The sequence below is a fragment of the Borostomias antarcticus genome (genome assembly GCF_949987555.1).
Source record: "Borostomias antarcticus genome assembly, chromosome: 8".
Taxonomy (NCBI): Eukaryota; Metazoa; Chordata; class Actinopteri; order Stomiiformes; family Stomiidae; genus Borostomias; species Borostomias antarcticus.
The window spans coordinates 30,845,787-30,863,091 of NC_140241.1; the positions used below are offsets into that span (position 1 = coordinate 30,845,787).

A 17,305-nucleotide genomic window follows, 5' to 3' on the forward strand; every position below is an offset into this window, starting at 1 on the left:
GGCAGTAGCAGGTGACCTGTGAAATGAATTTAAGGGACCTTGCGTTTGAAATAGCTGGAAATGACCAGTGGCGTGGAAGGTACACTAAATCATGTGTTGTCTCATGGAATCAATGCATTTCAGCAGCTTGCCCATACATGGTTTCCTCTGTGCTGTTGGCAGACTGTCTTTCAGGACGGGCCGTGGCACAGGACATCTTTCACTGAACAGTAGTTTATCAGTTTTTTGTATGGTGAGGTGCTACATCAAAGTACCCACTTGTGATATTCCTATTAGGAGCAATGAATACTGACAAGTGGTTCAATTTGTCTTTCTCTGTTGTCAACTTGGCAAGCATCTTTATGGCATTGCAATAAACACACAAGGGCTAATTCATTGAACAGACAACTGCACCACCAAATGCAAACGCACACTCGCAGCAAATGACATGGTGGCAAATAGATGTACACTTGACTTCACCCTAATGACTACATTGTGTTGTGTTGAAACACTTCTATGTCTCTCTTTTCCAAGCTTTAACAAACCTGTGGTGGAAATACAGCGAATGTCAGAAGCTTGAGTCTGGTGACGGAGTGCAGGAATGTCATTGGGATTACTTAGTGACCGATTCATATTATTGCACTATCAGCAGTTCTTATACTGTACATTTTCCATAGTGAGAACCAGTAGTCAAGAGACTGTTGTTTTTCTGATTCAGTGCCCTGTGTGCTCTAGAGGAGTACTTGACCTAATTTGTTATTGATTAAAAGAACATACTGATCTTGGGTTTTTCATCATTAATCCTGGAAATGGACGTAAACAGCAATATTTACAGTATATTTAATAATATACATAATGTATGATTGCATTAGTAAAGTATACAGTATACTGTAGTATGTGCAGTACTGTAACTGCAGTAAAGAGTAGAATAGATTAAGATATATATGTACTTACTACATCCATTCAGTCTGTATAAATATAATTATACAAGTATAGGAGTACACATGTATACATACATCCAGACTGCCTAGATATATCTAGTAATACCCATACATACATGTACACATAATACACAGTACATACGTGCACACATCCATGACACATGGAATGCTCAGGCACTGTTATATCGTGTCGTCCTATTTTAAACCTGCTATATATACAATTTCATAACTAAAATAAATCATATTGTGCAACTACTGTAGAAAGGGTGCTTGGAGAGCAAAGACCTCCACCCATGAATGCATTTTGTCAGTATGTGCTGTTGTTGAATGTGTAATTGGACAAAATGAACACAGTGATTGAGAGATACTGTAAGAAAGCAGCAAGGTCTCTCTCCCTCTCTAGGCTATCAGAGTCCATTTAGTAGGCCTAAGGTACAATAACACTTAACATACATATTGACACTTTTATTAAACTATATACATATATAAAATGTATAAATGATATTCAGAAACACTATCACAATAATATACAAGACAAATTGATGATATGTTGCCCTTCCCTGGCCTCCAACTCTAAACCATGGTGGCTGGTGGGAAGTATTATAACTCCTATGTACTCACAATGAAAAGTATGAAGTTACAAAAATCATTCTTTGATTGATTGATTCTGGGGGGGAAAAGTATTTTCTGTGTAACATCAACAAAGTGAAATGCCGTCCTGCCCATTCAGGAAACCTGTTAGCCCTTTGGGAAATGCTTCGCTCAGTTTTGTTTTGTGAGCATTACATTACATTACAGTCATTTAGCTGACACTTTTATCCAAAGCAACTTACAATAATGGCATTTAAAGTAGGAAAAGTCAATGTACTACTACTGTACTTGCCAGAACTCACAAGTGCATCTCCTTTCTAAAACACGTGACTAAGAGCATAATCTAGTGCTGAAGGCAAAGTGCAAGAATAGCAATCTAGCAGGAGCAGGACATTTTTGGTATTGCTTGGTATTAAAAAATGAATGGTGGTGAATGGGTGGCAGTGGACGGCTCAGGTTGCAGCCAGCCGAGGGCGGTTCGGTGCTCTCCGGACTCTCCCCCGCACACCCCAGTCCAGACCCTGTGTCTCTAGCACCCCCACACCCCCCAGTCCAAACCCTGTGTCTCTAGCACCCCCACACACCCCAGTCCAAACCCTGTCTCTAGCACCCCCACACCCCCCAGTCCAACCCTGTGTCTCTAGCACCCCCACACCCCCCAGTCCAACCCCTGTGTCTCTAGCGCCCCCACACACCCCAGTCCAACCATGTGTCTCTAGCTCCCCCACACACCCCAGTCCAACCCTGTCTCTCTAGCACCCCCACACCCCCCAGTCCAACCCCTGTGTCTCTAGCGCCCCCACACACCCCAGTCCAAACCCTGTGTCTCTAGCACCCCCACACACCCCAGTCCAACCCTGTGTCTCTAGCGCCCCCACACACCCCAGTCCAACCCCTGAGTCTCTCTTACCCCCACACACCCCAGTCCAACCCTGTGTCTCTAGCACCCCCACACACCCCAGTCCAACCCCTGTCACCCCCACACACCCTAGTCCAAACCCTGTCACCCCCACACACCCCAGTCCAAACCCTGTGTCTCTAGCACACAGAGAGCTGTCTTTGTTCAAAGTTGGATCCGCCCAGTGATTCGGACCCACTCTCAAATGTAATGGGTTCTTCCTTGGCCCGTGCTACACCCTCCACAAAGTTTCATGAAAATTGGCTTGGTAGTATTTGTGTAATCCTGTTTACTAACAAACAGAACTACACACGCAACCTAAAATATTACTGTCCACCCAAGTAGTACATCAGAAAGAAACTTTGTAAATAATACTGAGGCTATGAGTAGATACATTTAGGTTAATGTACTGAGTGGCTGTAATCATGACACACCTCATTGACAATCTGTCAGTGAGAAACGAGGTTCGCTCTGTGTGATCTGTGTTGGATGTGCTGCAAATATCAGCCAAAGGATTTCAATGTGAGGGCAAGAGGTCAGTACATGATAATCTTTCTGTTTCAAGCAGGTAGCCTATTATCAAACTACAAATTCATACCTCTTTGAAATATGATCTTAATGTCATAGTACATAGCTACCAGCTGTTTCTCCTCAGCTCTACTAGAATAAGGTAGCCTGTATGTGTGCTGCTGTATGAGAGAAGCTAAGGGAGATAAAGTGAAAGAACAAACTTGAGTGAAAGTGAGAGGAGCAGCTGTAGTGGATGTGTCATGTGTGTCCACAGTGGGCCGTGCCAGATCAATGCAGGCCAGGCCAGGGTGGGTTAAGTAGCTGGGCTGTGGCTCTTAAGCAGGTGGAAGGCAGCCTCCTGGCAGGCTGGCCTCCAGGCATATAGGCGCCCCTCTCATGTGCAGCTGCCCAGGCAGGGGCTGTTGTGGCTGGGTGCAGGATATGTTACGGGCTGGGGCTGTTCATGCCAAGGAATGAGCAGAGATGAGAGGGCTGTGTGGAGAGGCTCTGGGTGCTGAACCATAGACTGTGTGGAGGCAACTGAATAGATATTCTCAATCCAGTAGAGACCCCTGCAGGTGTTCCAGACCAGGATGGAATGTGTCATCAGGCCCCACCACAAAGATGTCCTAAACCACAACAGATAATCTGGCTTGGATTGAGAACATGGTATTCTAGAGACAGTTGATGGAACAGCAGTCATCCAACGGAACCCAGGAGAGCTGCAGATGTGAAATGTAATATGCTTTATTCATTGGATTAAGATTAAGGATTATGTGTTATGGCTATACATACATGATGTAGCATAGTGGTCTGTGTATTACATGAGCTGGAGAACTGTTAGTAAATTGGCTGCTAATGAATTTAAATCATCTTGGCAACTGTGTCCCACGAAATTCTCAGTTTGGATAAAATACCCAGCTTTCACATCAAGTAATCCAAGATCAGACTGTTGGGCTCTGCCCAAATTTGCAAAGAAATGTCGCTGTTTGTAACCGGAGCTGACCTCGTGGTGCTGTTACACGTTACAACAGCACAACAATGTCGATACGTCACTCATTGATTATATGATATGTTTATGGAATGGCTTTTCTTTTCTTTTTTAACTGGACCAATAACACGCTCTAAGGTATATCTTGCCATCTATCATTTCTTATTCTATTTTAACAGGTAGCCTCGGTCATATAAAAATCTATTGGTGTGAAGAGAGGAAATCCTCTCATGTCCCCTGACCAGCTCCACCCCCTCGCGTAGTGGCTCTGGAGCTCAACTGGGCTTCAGACTGAGGATCACACGCTTCATCCATCACAGCTTACTCACACGTTCTCTCTCTCACCTGAGCTCGCTTCATTCGGACTTTTCTATCACCCTTTGTGTTCAGCCAAAATGAGGACACACCTTGCGATGGGACGGAGTTCTTTTACTATTTCAGTTGTTTGTGGAATTTTTGCGTCCTTTTCCATCTCTCCACATGGAGGTCTGTGCGCGCTGACATGCAGCCCCTCTCTCGTGGCCCCGGTGCAGGAGTTGGTGCACCGGTCTCAGATCGTGTTTGAGGGAAAGCTTCAGGATGAGGGGAGAGAGAGAGATATCAATCAAGAAGAGCGGGAAAAACTTAGTAATCAACGAGCTCAAGTTAAAAGGAACGACAGTGAGGATCAGGTAATGATGGAAGAACATTATTCGTCAGAATCCGTGCCAAACAGGACATCTGATTCGGAACCCTACCAGGTTACGATAAAAGTCCACCAGGTCTGGGAAGTCAAAGCGGGGGGCCTCGAGAAGGATTCTATAGTTGATATAGTGTGGAACAGAGGAGATAACTGTTTGACGTTGAGCAAAGACACGAGGTATATGTTCTTCATAGAACCCACAAATGTCACCTTGGTGTTCCGCGCAATGTTCCCACCTGTCGAGACGCGCCGGGCGGTTCGGAAGGATGTCAGCAAAGTGCTCTGCAAGGATTGTGGTAAGTGCAAGACTGAGAAAAACTTTCTTCTGTCCTTCTCTGTCCTTCTCCGACGGTCATAGCTTACACGAACATTTGTGTTCACAGAAGAACTACCCCTGCTCTAATGGTCTAGCTGTGTTCACAGAAGAACCCCTGCTCTAATTGTCTACTCTAGCCTTACATCTCGTCTCCATACCGCACCGCACATGAACGCGCGCTTGAAAAGCCACATTCCATTAAGTGTCATATCCTAAAAGGTTTTGTATGGCAGGCATGCCACACATGTAGGCCCTCATAGTCTAATTGTGTATCATTAGTAGATGAGTGGCCCGGGTATTAGAGGCCAGTATGAGGCCAGTATGAGGCCAGTATGAGGGCAGTGTGAGGCCAGTGTGAGGGCAGTGTGAGGGCAGTGTGAGGCCAGTGTGAGGGCAGTGTGAGGGCAGTGTGAGGCCAGTGTGAGGGCAGTGTGAGGGCAGTATGAGGCCAGTGTGAGCGGACTCACCCGGATGGCTGTGATGGTTGTGATGCTCGCGGGAGCTCTCTTCCGCGGTGGTGCTGAATGTGATTGACAGTCTTGGCTGCAACCAGGCCTACTGTAGCTGTGTCCTTTCAAATAGGGCCCACTGTAGGTGATAGTCAGTTGTGCTAAATTCATATGTCAACGAGATAATCCCTATATATCCCTTAATCACAAACTAATTCACTCTTGCATTACGAATTCACACCTTTTAAACAGATCACCTTCTTGCACTGTAACCTACTCCATTCCATGCCACAAAGGAATGATGCACATTTAAGGGCACAGTTGATGTGTGATCCATTTTGGATGGCAGCAGAATACCCAGGGGAAGTGCTGTACTAATGACATCAGATTCACATGGATTAACCAAATAAATTGGGTATAAAACAGGCCTACTCACTATTCATGAATCCATGGCGGTCGTTTTTCAAAGTTATCCAATAGCCTTGAATGACTGTATATATCCACTGAATATCCACTCTAGCTCTACTATATGAAGGGGGATATTTTTCATGATATAATGGGAGAGCTTCTCATGCACATTTAGTATCAAATGCCTTTTTGAGAGAGGGTATTGGGTGTATTGAAAACACATTTGGTATCAAATGTGTCCTTTCACCAAACATTCTCCCAAATCATCTGGTCATCGTCAAGAGAAAGATTCAGTTAGAGCATAATCAAGAAAGGTTATAGATTAAATGTTTTGTGTAAATACAGTATTGCTGCAATTTTTGATCTCCACAGTTTGTCACTGCATGACTTACACCAGGTTGGATAATATACAATAGGCTAAATGCATGTAACTTTGAGAGTGAGCATTCTTTGGTTGCATTTGGCTTCAGTTTCTGCCACCACATGAAATCCTTAATTTCCAAATAGGATATTGCTTCATGAGTATGGGTTCACAAATTAATCTGTAAGGAGCTTTGGGTGTTCATGAGCTGAATGTTGCCTTTTGTTTTCCACCCTTGAACCTACAATCACTAAAATAGTTAAAATGTGCACTCGGTCTGAGGCATTCCTCTCCATGTACCCGTTCCCCTGGCATTCATGGTTCCCTAGTGTGACTGTGAGTGCAGGACATTGTTATTGTTTCCTTAGATCTTTGTCCCTAATAGTGTCAGTTTCTCCTACAACATTATGACATTAAAAAGCTCTACAAGTATTAATCTGATAAAGTGAGATGTTGAGTAACTGTGCTTGCTTTATTTAGTTCATTACATGTGTGACAGACTACTCTGAGAGGCAGAGGTCCTACCTATCTTGTTCATGGAGGCTACACTAGTAGTGTATTTCACAATGCAAGTGTGAAAACACACAGGGTTGAACTCAGAGGTGAGTCAACCCCGAGTTCGCCCTGGCTTGACTCACCCTGGGTTGAAATCACCAGTGAGAAAGCGCCTTATAAGGCCTAAGCCCATGGGGTCTGGTTAATAGAGCGGAACCTGCCGAGACGCCATGGTTGTACTCTCTCTGTGATTGTGTCAGGGATGACCGAAGGGCAATCTGAGACATTGAGCAGGATGCCATTTAACAGTCTAGTGCTGCTAACGATGAGGCACCATTACCCCCAGCACTGTCAGATGGTCGGAGGTGGTCCCCTCAGGTAGAGGGACAGATGGTGGGAGGTGGTCCCCTCAGGTAGAGGACAGATGTCCCTGGCCAGCCTGGGGCTGGGCGCTACTCTGATGACGTGAGGCCGCGCTGGACCGAAGAGTCAGCAGCCAGCAGGGGCTCAAGCCACTAAGGGATTTGGGTGGAGAAACACAGTATTTATTTAAATGGCCACGTGTTCCACGTCTGGAAAGATAAAAGGAACAGTTGTTTCTAGAAATAAATATGCAAGTGGTCCTCAAGTAGCTGATGGTCTACGTATCTTTCAATCCATGTTTTTGATCTGTTTTTCCTAGTGCAGCATTCAAATCTGAGTCATTTTCCTTAAAATAACTTCAAAACACACATAGCTTTGTATATATATACCCGACTGTCGGGTAGCAGCATAAGCAATTACAAAGCTATGTGTGTTTTGAAGTGATTTTTAAGGAAAATGAAGAGGAAATGTCATTTCAGAAGCATGCAGCTGTCAAGCTAATGCATCCTGATGTGACATGTTTATTGATCCCTTCTATGAAACTGGGAGGGATGGGCGCTTTTTAATAGCTTTAAGCTACAACAGGCCTAGAAGATTACTATGTCCAACAGTTGATTGTGGTTTTAGAAAAAAAAAGAGGAAGTTGAACCAACATAATGGACACTGCCTACAGCCTTATTGCGAGAAAATACTTTTTATGCATCTCCAGGGACGGTAAATGCTTCAGTGCAAAGAAAGAATTGGCAACCTTTTTTGCAGTTACCAGTGACTCCTTTGGGACTATGCCGTTTTGATCATTCTGACAGCTGACAGTTTGACTGATAATAGGATAGATTCTGAAAAAGGAAAAGAATCTTGTCTCCAAAATATACAATAACAGTGTAAGACATTCCATATAGCTCAGGTCTAGTAGTGAGGCTATGAAATTAATATTTGTTTATCAGATTTTATAGCCCAGTCCACAGCTGTGATATTCAATACATTATTCTTTGAATTTGATCAGAAACTCACAAACGTAATCTGAAAGAATCAAAACAAAGGCAAGATCCTTCCCACAGATAATCTTGACACATTTTGAGGTCAGGGAAGAGTAATTTGGACTGGTCTCCCATTCAGAATAACACTGAGAGTGTATAGTATCACTGACACGTCACATAGACAGTTATAATTCCTTGTTCTCAACCAGATTATCCAACAAATCCACATTTACAGAGCACAGCTCAAAAGAGAGAATGTCTCATTTAACAGGCCTCAATCCCAATGAAACAGCACTGTATGGTCATCTCTAACATGAGAGTTATAAATTGATAGTCATTTTTGACCTTTGAATTCATTCAAAAATACTGCTGTCCATACTTTAAACCTATTGTACTGTACCACAGTAGCCAGAGCCATTGTTGCTGTTCATCGCAACAGTGATGAGAATGAAGGAGGGGCCATTTGACTTTCAAAGGGATATGCGTTTGAAGGGACTCAATGATGTGAGGTTTTTAGCGGTGCTGCCACTTTTATACTGTACGTGACATGTGTGTCCATCTCTCTGTGTGTGTGTGTGTGTGTGTGTGTGTCTGTGTGTGTCTGTGTGTGTCTCTGTCTGTAGGTTGCATGAGATTGATGAGAAAGTTAAATCAGGAGTAGCCAATACCGTTGCACACAAGCAAGGATTTCTCATAAATCTGCACCACTTACTTCACCACCAGGGTGTGACTTTTCTATTCAAACATTAGAAAGTCATTTCAGAAATTAATGACTCAAATCCAATTTTGAAGATTATGACCGATAAATCATGAGGGGAGGGTTTCATCTGATTCTGGGAAAATTATGGAGGCCTATTTAGAGAAAGCTTAAAGGAGAATGCTCTTTTTCGACAATCTGGACCTTTGACTCACCGAGATAACTTTGGTGTAATTCGGAGGCCTGTAGAAGAAATTTAAAATCCAGCACGAGCCAAGTATATCCATTTAATGGCGGCGGACGGGGCACCGAGAATGCAGCTTCTAAAAAATGTATTTTCTGCCACGAAACGGTTGTTTTCATCAATCTATTTTTATGAATCGCTAATTGTGCTTCCATAGAGCGAAGGCATGTTGTGGTTTTCACAAGCCTCTGTAATATGATCTTTAGAAACGTCTTTAGAAACGACATAAAGCTTCCCCACTTGCTCCAGCACGCATGCGCACAGCGCGCAGATTGGCTATTCTCCATCTGTACGCTACACTCGCGGCTCACATTCTCTATGCTACTGGAATATTGTGTGCAATATGGCTGAATATTTATCAGATTTTGAGGATATAGAAGATGAATATGATGGAAGCCGATCGTAGCATAGAGAATGTGAGCCGCGAGTGTAGCCTACAAACGGAGAATAGCCAGTCTGCGCGCTGTGTGCATTCGTGCTGGAGCAAGTGGGGAAGCTTTATGTCGTTTCTAAAGAAGTTTCTAAAGATCATATTACAGAGGCATGTGAAAACCACAACAAGCCCTCGCTCTATGGAAGTAAGTTATCTCGGTGAGTCAAACGTCTTATAATATGCGGTAAATAAGGTCCGGGTTGTCGAAAAAGAGCATTCTCCTTTAATGAAACTACTGATAATAAATCTGACTGCTTTTTTGCTAGACTTTTTTATAGACCAACTACCTTAGCCTATCTGACATGACACCAGGGAAAGTGGTCAAGGTTGCAAAATATTGATTCTGATTCACAAAACCGCATACTGCAAACGCCACTCATCAAGGAAAGGTCAACATAGTTGCTCTCTACTTGATAGAATGCTAAATATACTGTGCAAATGCAGGTCTCTCTCAAACCCTCTCACTCAGAGTGCAATGAGTTTTATTTCCCATTGTTGTTGTTTGGAGTTGGACCAGTTAACCAGAACAATGCTGAGAGGCTGTGCCTTCGCCTTTGTTAGTCTAATCCTGAAGCTTTTACTATGCTTTGGATCATGTACAATCCAGGGAAAGGAAGCTTGTTGCTTGTTGCTTAGCAGCATGTTAAATATCAGATAAGAATTATCCTTATATGGGCCAAATCAGTTTACCTTTGAAGGGGCACTGGGAATACTACAGGAAAACATCTGACACTCAAACAAGATTAGTGATATTTCAAAAAATTGGTTGGGAGGAGTTGGAAAGATGTTTCACACATCAAATTTCAGATGGGAATTCTGGGACATGCTTTGTGGTGCTTTCGTATTCCAACAATGTCTCCAAAGTCCGTGGATTATATTTAGAAACATCTGTATCCTTCTACTACACTCCCACTAAGTGCAAAAAACAAGCAACATTTTCAAAATCTTGGACCCTCCTTTAATATCTCACCCAAGGTGACCACTGTGACAGAAGTCTTGTCACTTGTGATCTTTTTTGACTCAGTAGCTAAGCCCTGTTCCCTTGAGCTCCCTTCAACACAAATGTCTATCGTCATTTCCAGGAGAAATACAAGTTTTAATCATGCATTCATGAAGACTCCCCACCTCAGTGCTTGACTGTATGAAAAGTCACGAAAGACAACTCAGGTCTTTACTCTCTACCCTGTATAATGATGAATGGTGATCATCCAATACATCCTTTTAGCTACTAAAGCCATAACAAATATAGGGAGCAGATGTGAGGAAAGTCTTTTCTGCTTGATCATGAGAGGACAGAAGTGACCCACAGGGGAAACGCTATGCTGTAAAGCTGCTGCAGGTGATGAATGAGAGATCATTACACAACCAAGGTCACATTTCTGTTCTACACAAGCCTCCTTCTGTGAACTGGAGATTTCACACCCATTCCTCCCACACAGTGCACCTGTCAGGTTCTCCAATTGGTGGCTGAAGTGCTCTAATAAGGAGCAATTTTAATAAGGAGCACATTTTCTCCCAACTCTCCTTGCTTTGGATTGCTCCAATGGTGTAGACTTGAGGTTAATGTGATTAAGCATCAATAGTGTGATATCCAAGTGATAAGTGATAAGCTACTGAAACTTCCTGCGGCTATGGCATACCTCTTGACTACCTTACATAAAGGTTACAGCAGAGGACTACAGGATGCTTGGCCAAAACAATCCTTGGTATCTTTTTTTTTCTGTCACTTCAGAGTGATTTTTTTTTAGCTGGTCATGTTTTGAAGAAAGTTTATTTGTCTCCATGCCCGGCGACCTATATATTCACTCGCGTGCGTTCATTATTTCATTAATTCGATCATTTGTTCTTCAGCAGGATTACACAAAAACTACTAGAGCGATTTCACAAAACTCGGTGGAGCGGTGGAGCATGGGTCAACTTAGAACCCATTAAAGTTTGGAGTTGATCCAAATCACTGGGCAGATACAAGAATTCAAAGAAAACAAAATGTGGCCATACCTGAACCATTTCCCTTCACTTCATCGTCTTCTGCCAGGTTTACCATACTGCTCCTGGTGGCTGAGTGGTTAAGGCATCTGTAGTCCCGGGTTTGAGTCTTTATGAAGATGTTTTTTAAAGGAGTAGTAAAGGGAAAAATCATGTTAAGCCCTGTTTTAAGGTTGCTTATGATCATATACAATGGTTCAGATCAAGAAGTTGACAAAACTAGCACTTTTGAGAAAGTAGATAATTGCTCTACCACCGTTTAGGTCATACAATGGATGTGGGTGGGCACCTTGAAAAATCATTCAAAAACATGTTAAACTCTCGATTTCAAAGACAAGAAGCTCACCGAGGGGGTAATTGGTGTCTGTTGGTGTTCTGACATCAAATTCGCCACAAAGTATGAATCCTGTAGGGTTTTATTGATCATTTTATGAAATCCATTGACTTGTATTGACACAACTGTTGTAGATGTGTAGATCAATCCGCAGAGGGGATTCAGGAAGCGGAACTTACGGTAGCTATTGCTATTGTTCATGTTGCGAGGCTACCTAGTTACACCAACAAAATGCTTTCATGCGCGGAGCCCTTTGCTCTCTGAGCATCCTTTCTAGTTCCTTTCTAAAGTGACCTTACTCAATACGATTTTGACAACTTGTCAACCTGTCCTGTCTCTGCACTGTCATTTGCACTGTTCTGTCTTTGCACTGTCTTGTCTAGTCCTTGCAACCTATTGTTGTCTGTCCATCAGTGTTATGCACCAACTGACCAGAACAAATTCCTAGTATGTGTAAAAACCAACCTGGCAAAATAAAATCGGATTCTGATTGCTTCATGCCAAAGACCAATAACCATCTTCTCTGGAGATCACCACTGACAGGTCTTTCTTGTGAAAGCATTGCAGATCTGTAGGAAACTGTGTTCTGTACTTGGAGAAGCTGAACAGCAGAAGTGGAGGTTCTTACTAAACAGTATGGATACACCTGTCCATCTTTGGCACACACACTTTGCAGACTGCCCGAAGATTCCTTCAGCTGTGAACAAGAAACTAGTTTGGTCTTCCCTCAGCTTTTAATGCCAAGATGTTTAGCAGCTCAGCAGCCAAGCAGAGAAGCGTGGTCAGAATGACTGATGATTCAAGACAGTCTGCCCCTGGCCATACTCTTGTTGTCTGTAGGTGTGCTGGAGAAAGAAACAACATGTGTGCAAGATAACGGACTACCCCTGCTCACTGGGCTTGCAAAACACCACTAGTTTATTTTCCTAATGATTCGGTCAGGAGACTTTCGTCAGAGCGTGACGGTCCTCAAACCAGAACCCAGACTAAATAAACAAGCAGTGCCTTGGAAATGCAATGTGTGGCACTGGTTTTCCTTGATTGTTAAGCCGTTCTCGTAAACATGCAGTCACTTCAGTGAAGATGCCTTCAGAAAATTACTGTAACATCTGTCAAACACATTGCATTTTTGATGTTCTCTTTTAACGTGAATGGTGGGATAGCGCAGGAGGTGTTGTGTACAGTTGTGTCTGCCTACCACTGCTCTTTTCTTCGAGCGGGAGTACCCACCAGATAATCCGGGAGGTAAACCTCCTGACCTCGGGTGGAATTTGTATTAGCTCCGGCACACCCCTCAGCAGCTGCACCACATGTACGGGAAAGGACGGCTAGGCTTTTGTTTTTCAAAGCACTCAACATAAAACATGAACCAAGCTGGCAGACACACGCACAGCAGCTGGCTAAGGGAGCAAAGCCATGCCAAACATGCTACAGATGTTTTTTTTTGTACATTCTTGCACAAATGGGTGCAGATCAATAGTAACTACTGAAGTTCCTGGCTCATGTGAAAATCAATTGCTGCATAATTAAAATGTAGTCATCTAACAGACGCTTTTATCCAAGTGATAATGTTTTGAGCTAGTGTTGGAGTTAAGTAACTTGCTCAAGGGCATAACAGATGGCAACGGTTGTCAAGTGGCCTGGCCTGGTCTTGAACCAGCAACATTTCAGTCATTGGTCACTGCTCTAACCACGACTGGCTCTACCGCCCGTAATTTCACATAGTCATTTTTATCCCCCCCAAAATATGCATATTATTTCTTCTTATTTCTAATTCGGACAGAAGCCCCAGAGCATATTTTGTAAACCTGTGAGATCATTTTCTGAGAAACTTTAACTAGCAAATTAGCTGGTTAGTTCTGTTAAGTCTTGTCTTCATTGCTAGGCATGTTTTGGTAACATTATCTCAACGATAGTGAAGATTTGTTATTAATCTGAGATGGTACTAGGATGGTGCCTTATTCATTGGCCCACTATGTAAGAAATTGATTATAACAATTAGTCATGTACTCCCCACCTCACCTCAGTATGGATGACTTTAGACCTCCTTTGTCACATTGTAAGCTCTCGGTTCAACACTATAAAATGAGCACATATCTGGCTGAGTGCTCTGAGTGTACGAGTCACCAGGGAGTTTCTCCCTCTGGCTGCTGCTGCTTCACAGCAAAGGGAGCCTGTGTCAGGGGCTCTGGGATCTGCTAGGAGCACCGATTCATTATGGGAGGGGGAAATCCTGCTTCCTTTTTCTGCTCACTCATCATGCATAAGTAATGGAGGCCCAGCTACCGTCTGGTCCTCTGCAGAGCCCACTGCACACCACCACTACCTCTGCCTTTTATTACCTCGTGACAGAACAGGGCGAGAGGTAATGTTTTCGGTGTGTGTTAGCAGGTAGCAAAAACGACCAGACCGTTTTCACAAAACTCGGTGGAAGGGTGAAGCATGGTCCAACTTAGAAATTCTTAAATTTTGGAGCAGATCCAAATCATGGGGTGGGTCCACGAGCCGCCTAAGCAGGGCCGGCCATTCACCGCCATACATTTTTTAGACTAGGATTACGTGAAAACTACTAGACCAATTTTCATGAATCTCAGTGGAAGGGTGTAGCTTGGGCCAACTTACAACCCATTACATTTTGGAGTCGGTCTGAATCACGGGCGGATCCAGGAGCTATTTATTGATTTGTTTGTTAGCAGGATTACGCAAAAACTACCAAACCGATTTTCATGAAACTCGGTGGAAGGGTGTATCATGGGCCAACTTGGACAGCCGTTCACAGCCACAGCCATTCATTTTTTAGATCAGGTTTACGCTAAATCTACCAGACTGATTTTCGTGAAACTGGTGGGGTGTAGCGTGGGTCAATTAACATCCAATTAAATTCTAGAGCAGATCTGAATCACAGGGCGGTCCAAAATCACTGGGCGGTCCAAAATCACAGGGCGGTCCAAAAACCGCCCAAAAATGGCCAGGCCGGCCATTCACCTCCATTCATGTATGTTTTGGACTAGGATTACGCAAAAATTACCAGACCGCTTTTCATGAAACTTGGTGGAGGGGTGTAGCATGGGTCAATTTAGAACCCATTCAATTTTGGAGCAGATCCAAATCACGGGGTGGGTCCACAAGCTGCCCAAACATTGCAGGCCATTCACCTCGATTCATTTTTTGGACTTTGGGAGCAATAATGTCCCCTCCATTCATTGTCAATAGGGTGAATTGAAATGGCCATATCTAAATGGTAAATGGACCACTTATATAGTGCTTTTATCCAAAGTGCTTTACAATGAAGGCCTCTCATTCACCCGTTCACACACACACCAATGGCAGCAACTGTCATGCAAGGTGCTAGTCTGCTCATTGGGAGCAATTTGGGGTTCAGTATCTTGCCCAAAGACACTTCAACATTGTATCAGGCGGAACCTGGATTCGAACCGCAGACCCTACGATCATTGGACGACCCGCTCTACCTCCTGAGCTAGAGGCGCCCCCTGATATCTGGACACTGGAAGGTAACAGAGACACAGGGGTTGGACTGGCATGAAGCTCTCGACCTAACGAATGCAGCAATACCAGACATGTCCAAAGCCACGAAATGCAACAGGCACACAAATACATCTGTCACCTGATGACAGTGTCAGGGATGTAGATTGTTTCTGATGTCAGAATGTCCTGCACATGAAACATCATCCTTTCATCATCATCAGTCATCGTCATCATCCTATCATCAGCTTCCACGTGTGTGCAGTTGAGCCGAGGGAATGGAGAAGCTGTGGCATCCTTACACGGGTTGTGCGGTGTGAGGCTGCCACTATGGCGCGTCCCGGGGTCCTGAACACGTCAGAGCACGGCATGTGTAAAATCCTGTTTCAGCACCATGGACAGCGGCCCACCTGGGAGGTGCTCTTCATTGTTGCCAAGGTGACCCTACCCCCCAGCTGCAACAGATCGCCCAATCAAGGCCGCGTGGCGCATGGAGCAGCTGCCGCCAATTGGCTAATGAGCCATCCCAGCACAAAAGCCCATGCTGGGGAAGCTGTCAGGAGTCTATGGACTCAGTGAGTATGTGAGCCAGTATGTGCTGGGGCCACTTTTTTGGGGGGGGAGGATCATTAATGTTGTATTTCCTCTCATCCTCAGAAGCTGTCACCCTGACCTACTGCTAAGTGGTGTTCCGCCAGGCGACCCTGAGGCCTAACCTAACTTTTCATTTTACCTTTTTGCATTTTCTGTTGAGATTACTGGATTAAATGTGCCATGGTGCGTAAGCATTTGACTGGACTGTGTTTTACTGTGCTCCATCCAACTGTCCCTACATCGGGTTTCACAAAACACAACCAGCTAACACAACCAGCTAGCACAACCAGCTAACACAATCCAATAGAGGTTTGGTGCCTTGGTCATTGATTCTGAGCACCTCCGAACATCTATAGCTACAAAAACAATGATACAGCTAACTTCCAATGGAAAGGGGTGTGGTCATAAAAAAAAAAAAGGGTGTTTATGGGTTGTTTGTCCCAGAGATTTTGGCACACATCCCAAATTGTTCCTTAGGGTCATATTAGTCTATAACAGTTTATCCATTGTTTAGATATTTGGTACCAAAATATATTAAATGTATGCATATTTAACAAGATATTGTCTAATTTGCATATATAAACCTTTTTTAAGACCGTTTAATACAAAAATATTTCTCTTAATGTGAAGTTTAAACTGGTAGAAATTCATGAAGATATACTTAAGGGAAAAATAACCCTATTTACCTGTATGATGTCTCCCCTTAAAAAGGGTGTGGTCATTTTCAGGTTTTTCGTCCCTGATAGAGAATTTTGCACACATTCCATTTTGTTCCTTTGGGTCATATTAGTCTATAACAGTTCTGGCATGACTGGAAGACTTTCTCAGTAAAACCGGACCTCCAGGCTCGATACACAGTGGTGAGAAATTGCTTCCAACTGCTGGACGTGGAGGAAGGTCCTAATGCAATGTACGATCGGTTTGGAGCAGCAGTTTGGCCTTCGCTTGATCTTCTAATAAAACTTCTTAAAGGACAATGCTCGTTTTTGCTCTATGTAAGCACAACTAGCGATTCATCAAGACAGATTTTTGAAAACAACCGTTTCGTGGCAGAAAATAGATTTTTAGAAACTGCATTCTAAGTGCCCCGACCACCGCCATTACATGGATATACTGGCTCGCGCTGGATTTTAAATTTCTTCTACATGCCTCCGAACTACACCAAAGTGATCTCGGTGAGTCAAACGTCTTAAATAATAAATAATAATAATGTCGTAAATAAGGTCCAGGTTGTCAAAAACGAGCATTGTCCTTTAAGTTCTACAAAAGAATGATCTCAAACAAACTTAAATCACACAAGGCATTTGGCAGCCTTCATGTATGTATGTATGTATGGATGTATATACAGTATGCATCTATCATCTTCTATTTGCTTCATGTGTGACAAACTGGCTGGGGTTCCTAACTGCAGAGTAACTGCAGCTGTGCTCAATCAGTGGCCAGATTTGAATTTGGCCGGATGTAGTCCTAGGTGGGGGTTGGGTGGGGTTGCCAACAGCAGCATCTCTGATTAGTGGAGCTCTCGCTGTTGCACTATAGGATTGTGGGTAGTGTATTTTTTCCTTGAGAGCAA

The 17,305-nt window shown here is 43.6% G+C and overlaps 1 protein-coding gene across 1 annotated transcript in view; it reads left to right on the forward strand.

Annotated features, from left to right (window-relative positions):
• Window positions 1–4,305: 4,305 nt before the first annotated feature.
• nrg1 (neuregulin 1) overlaps window positions 4,306–17,305 on the forward strand; it is a gene marked incomplete at both ends in the record, with an annotated part of 103,113 nt that continues 90,113 nt past the window's right edge. The window contains one exon of the mRNA XM_084442653.1: window positions 4,306–4,888. Coding sequence (XP_084298779.1) covers window positions 4,306–4,888 — 583 coding nt within the window. The remainder of the gene's footprint in view (window positions 4,889–17,305) is intronic.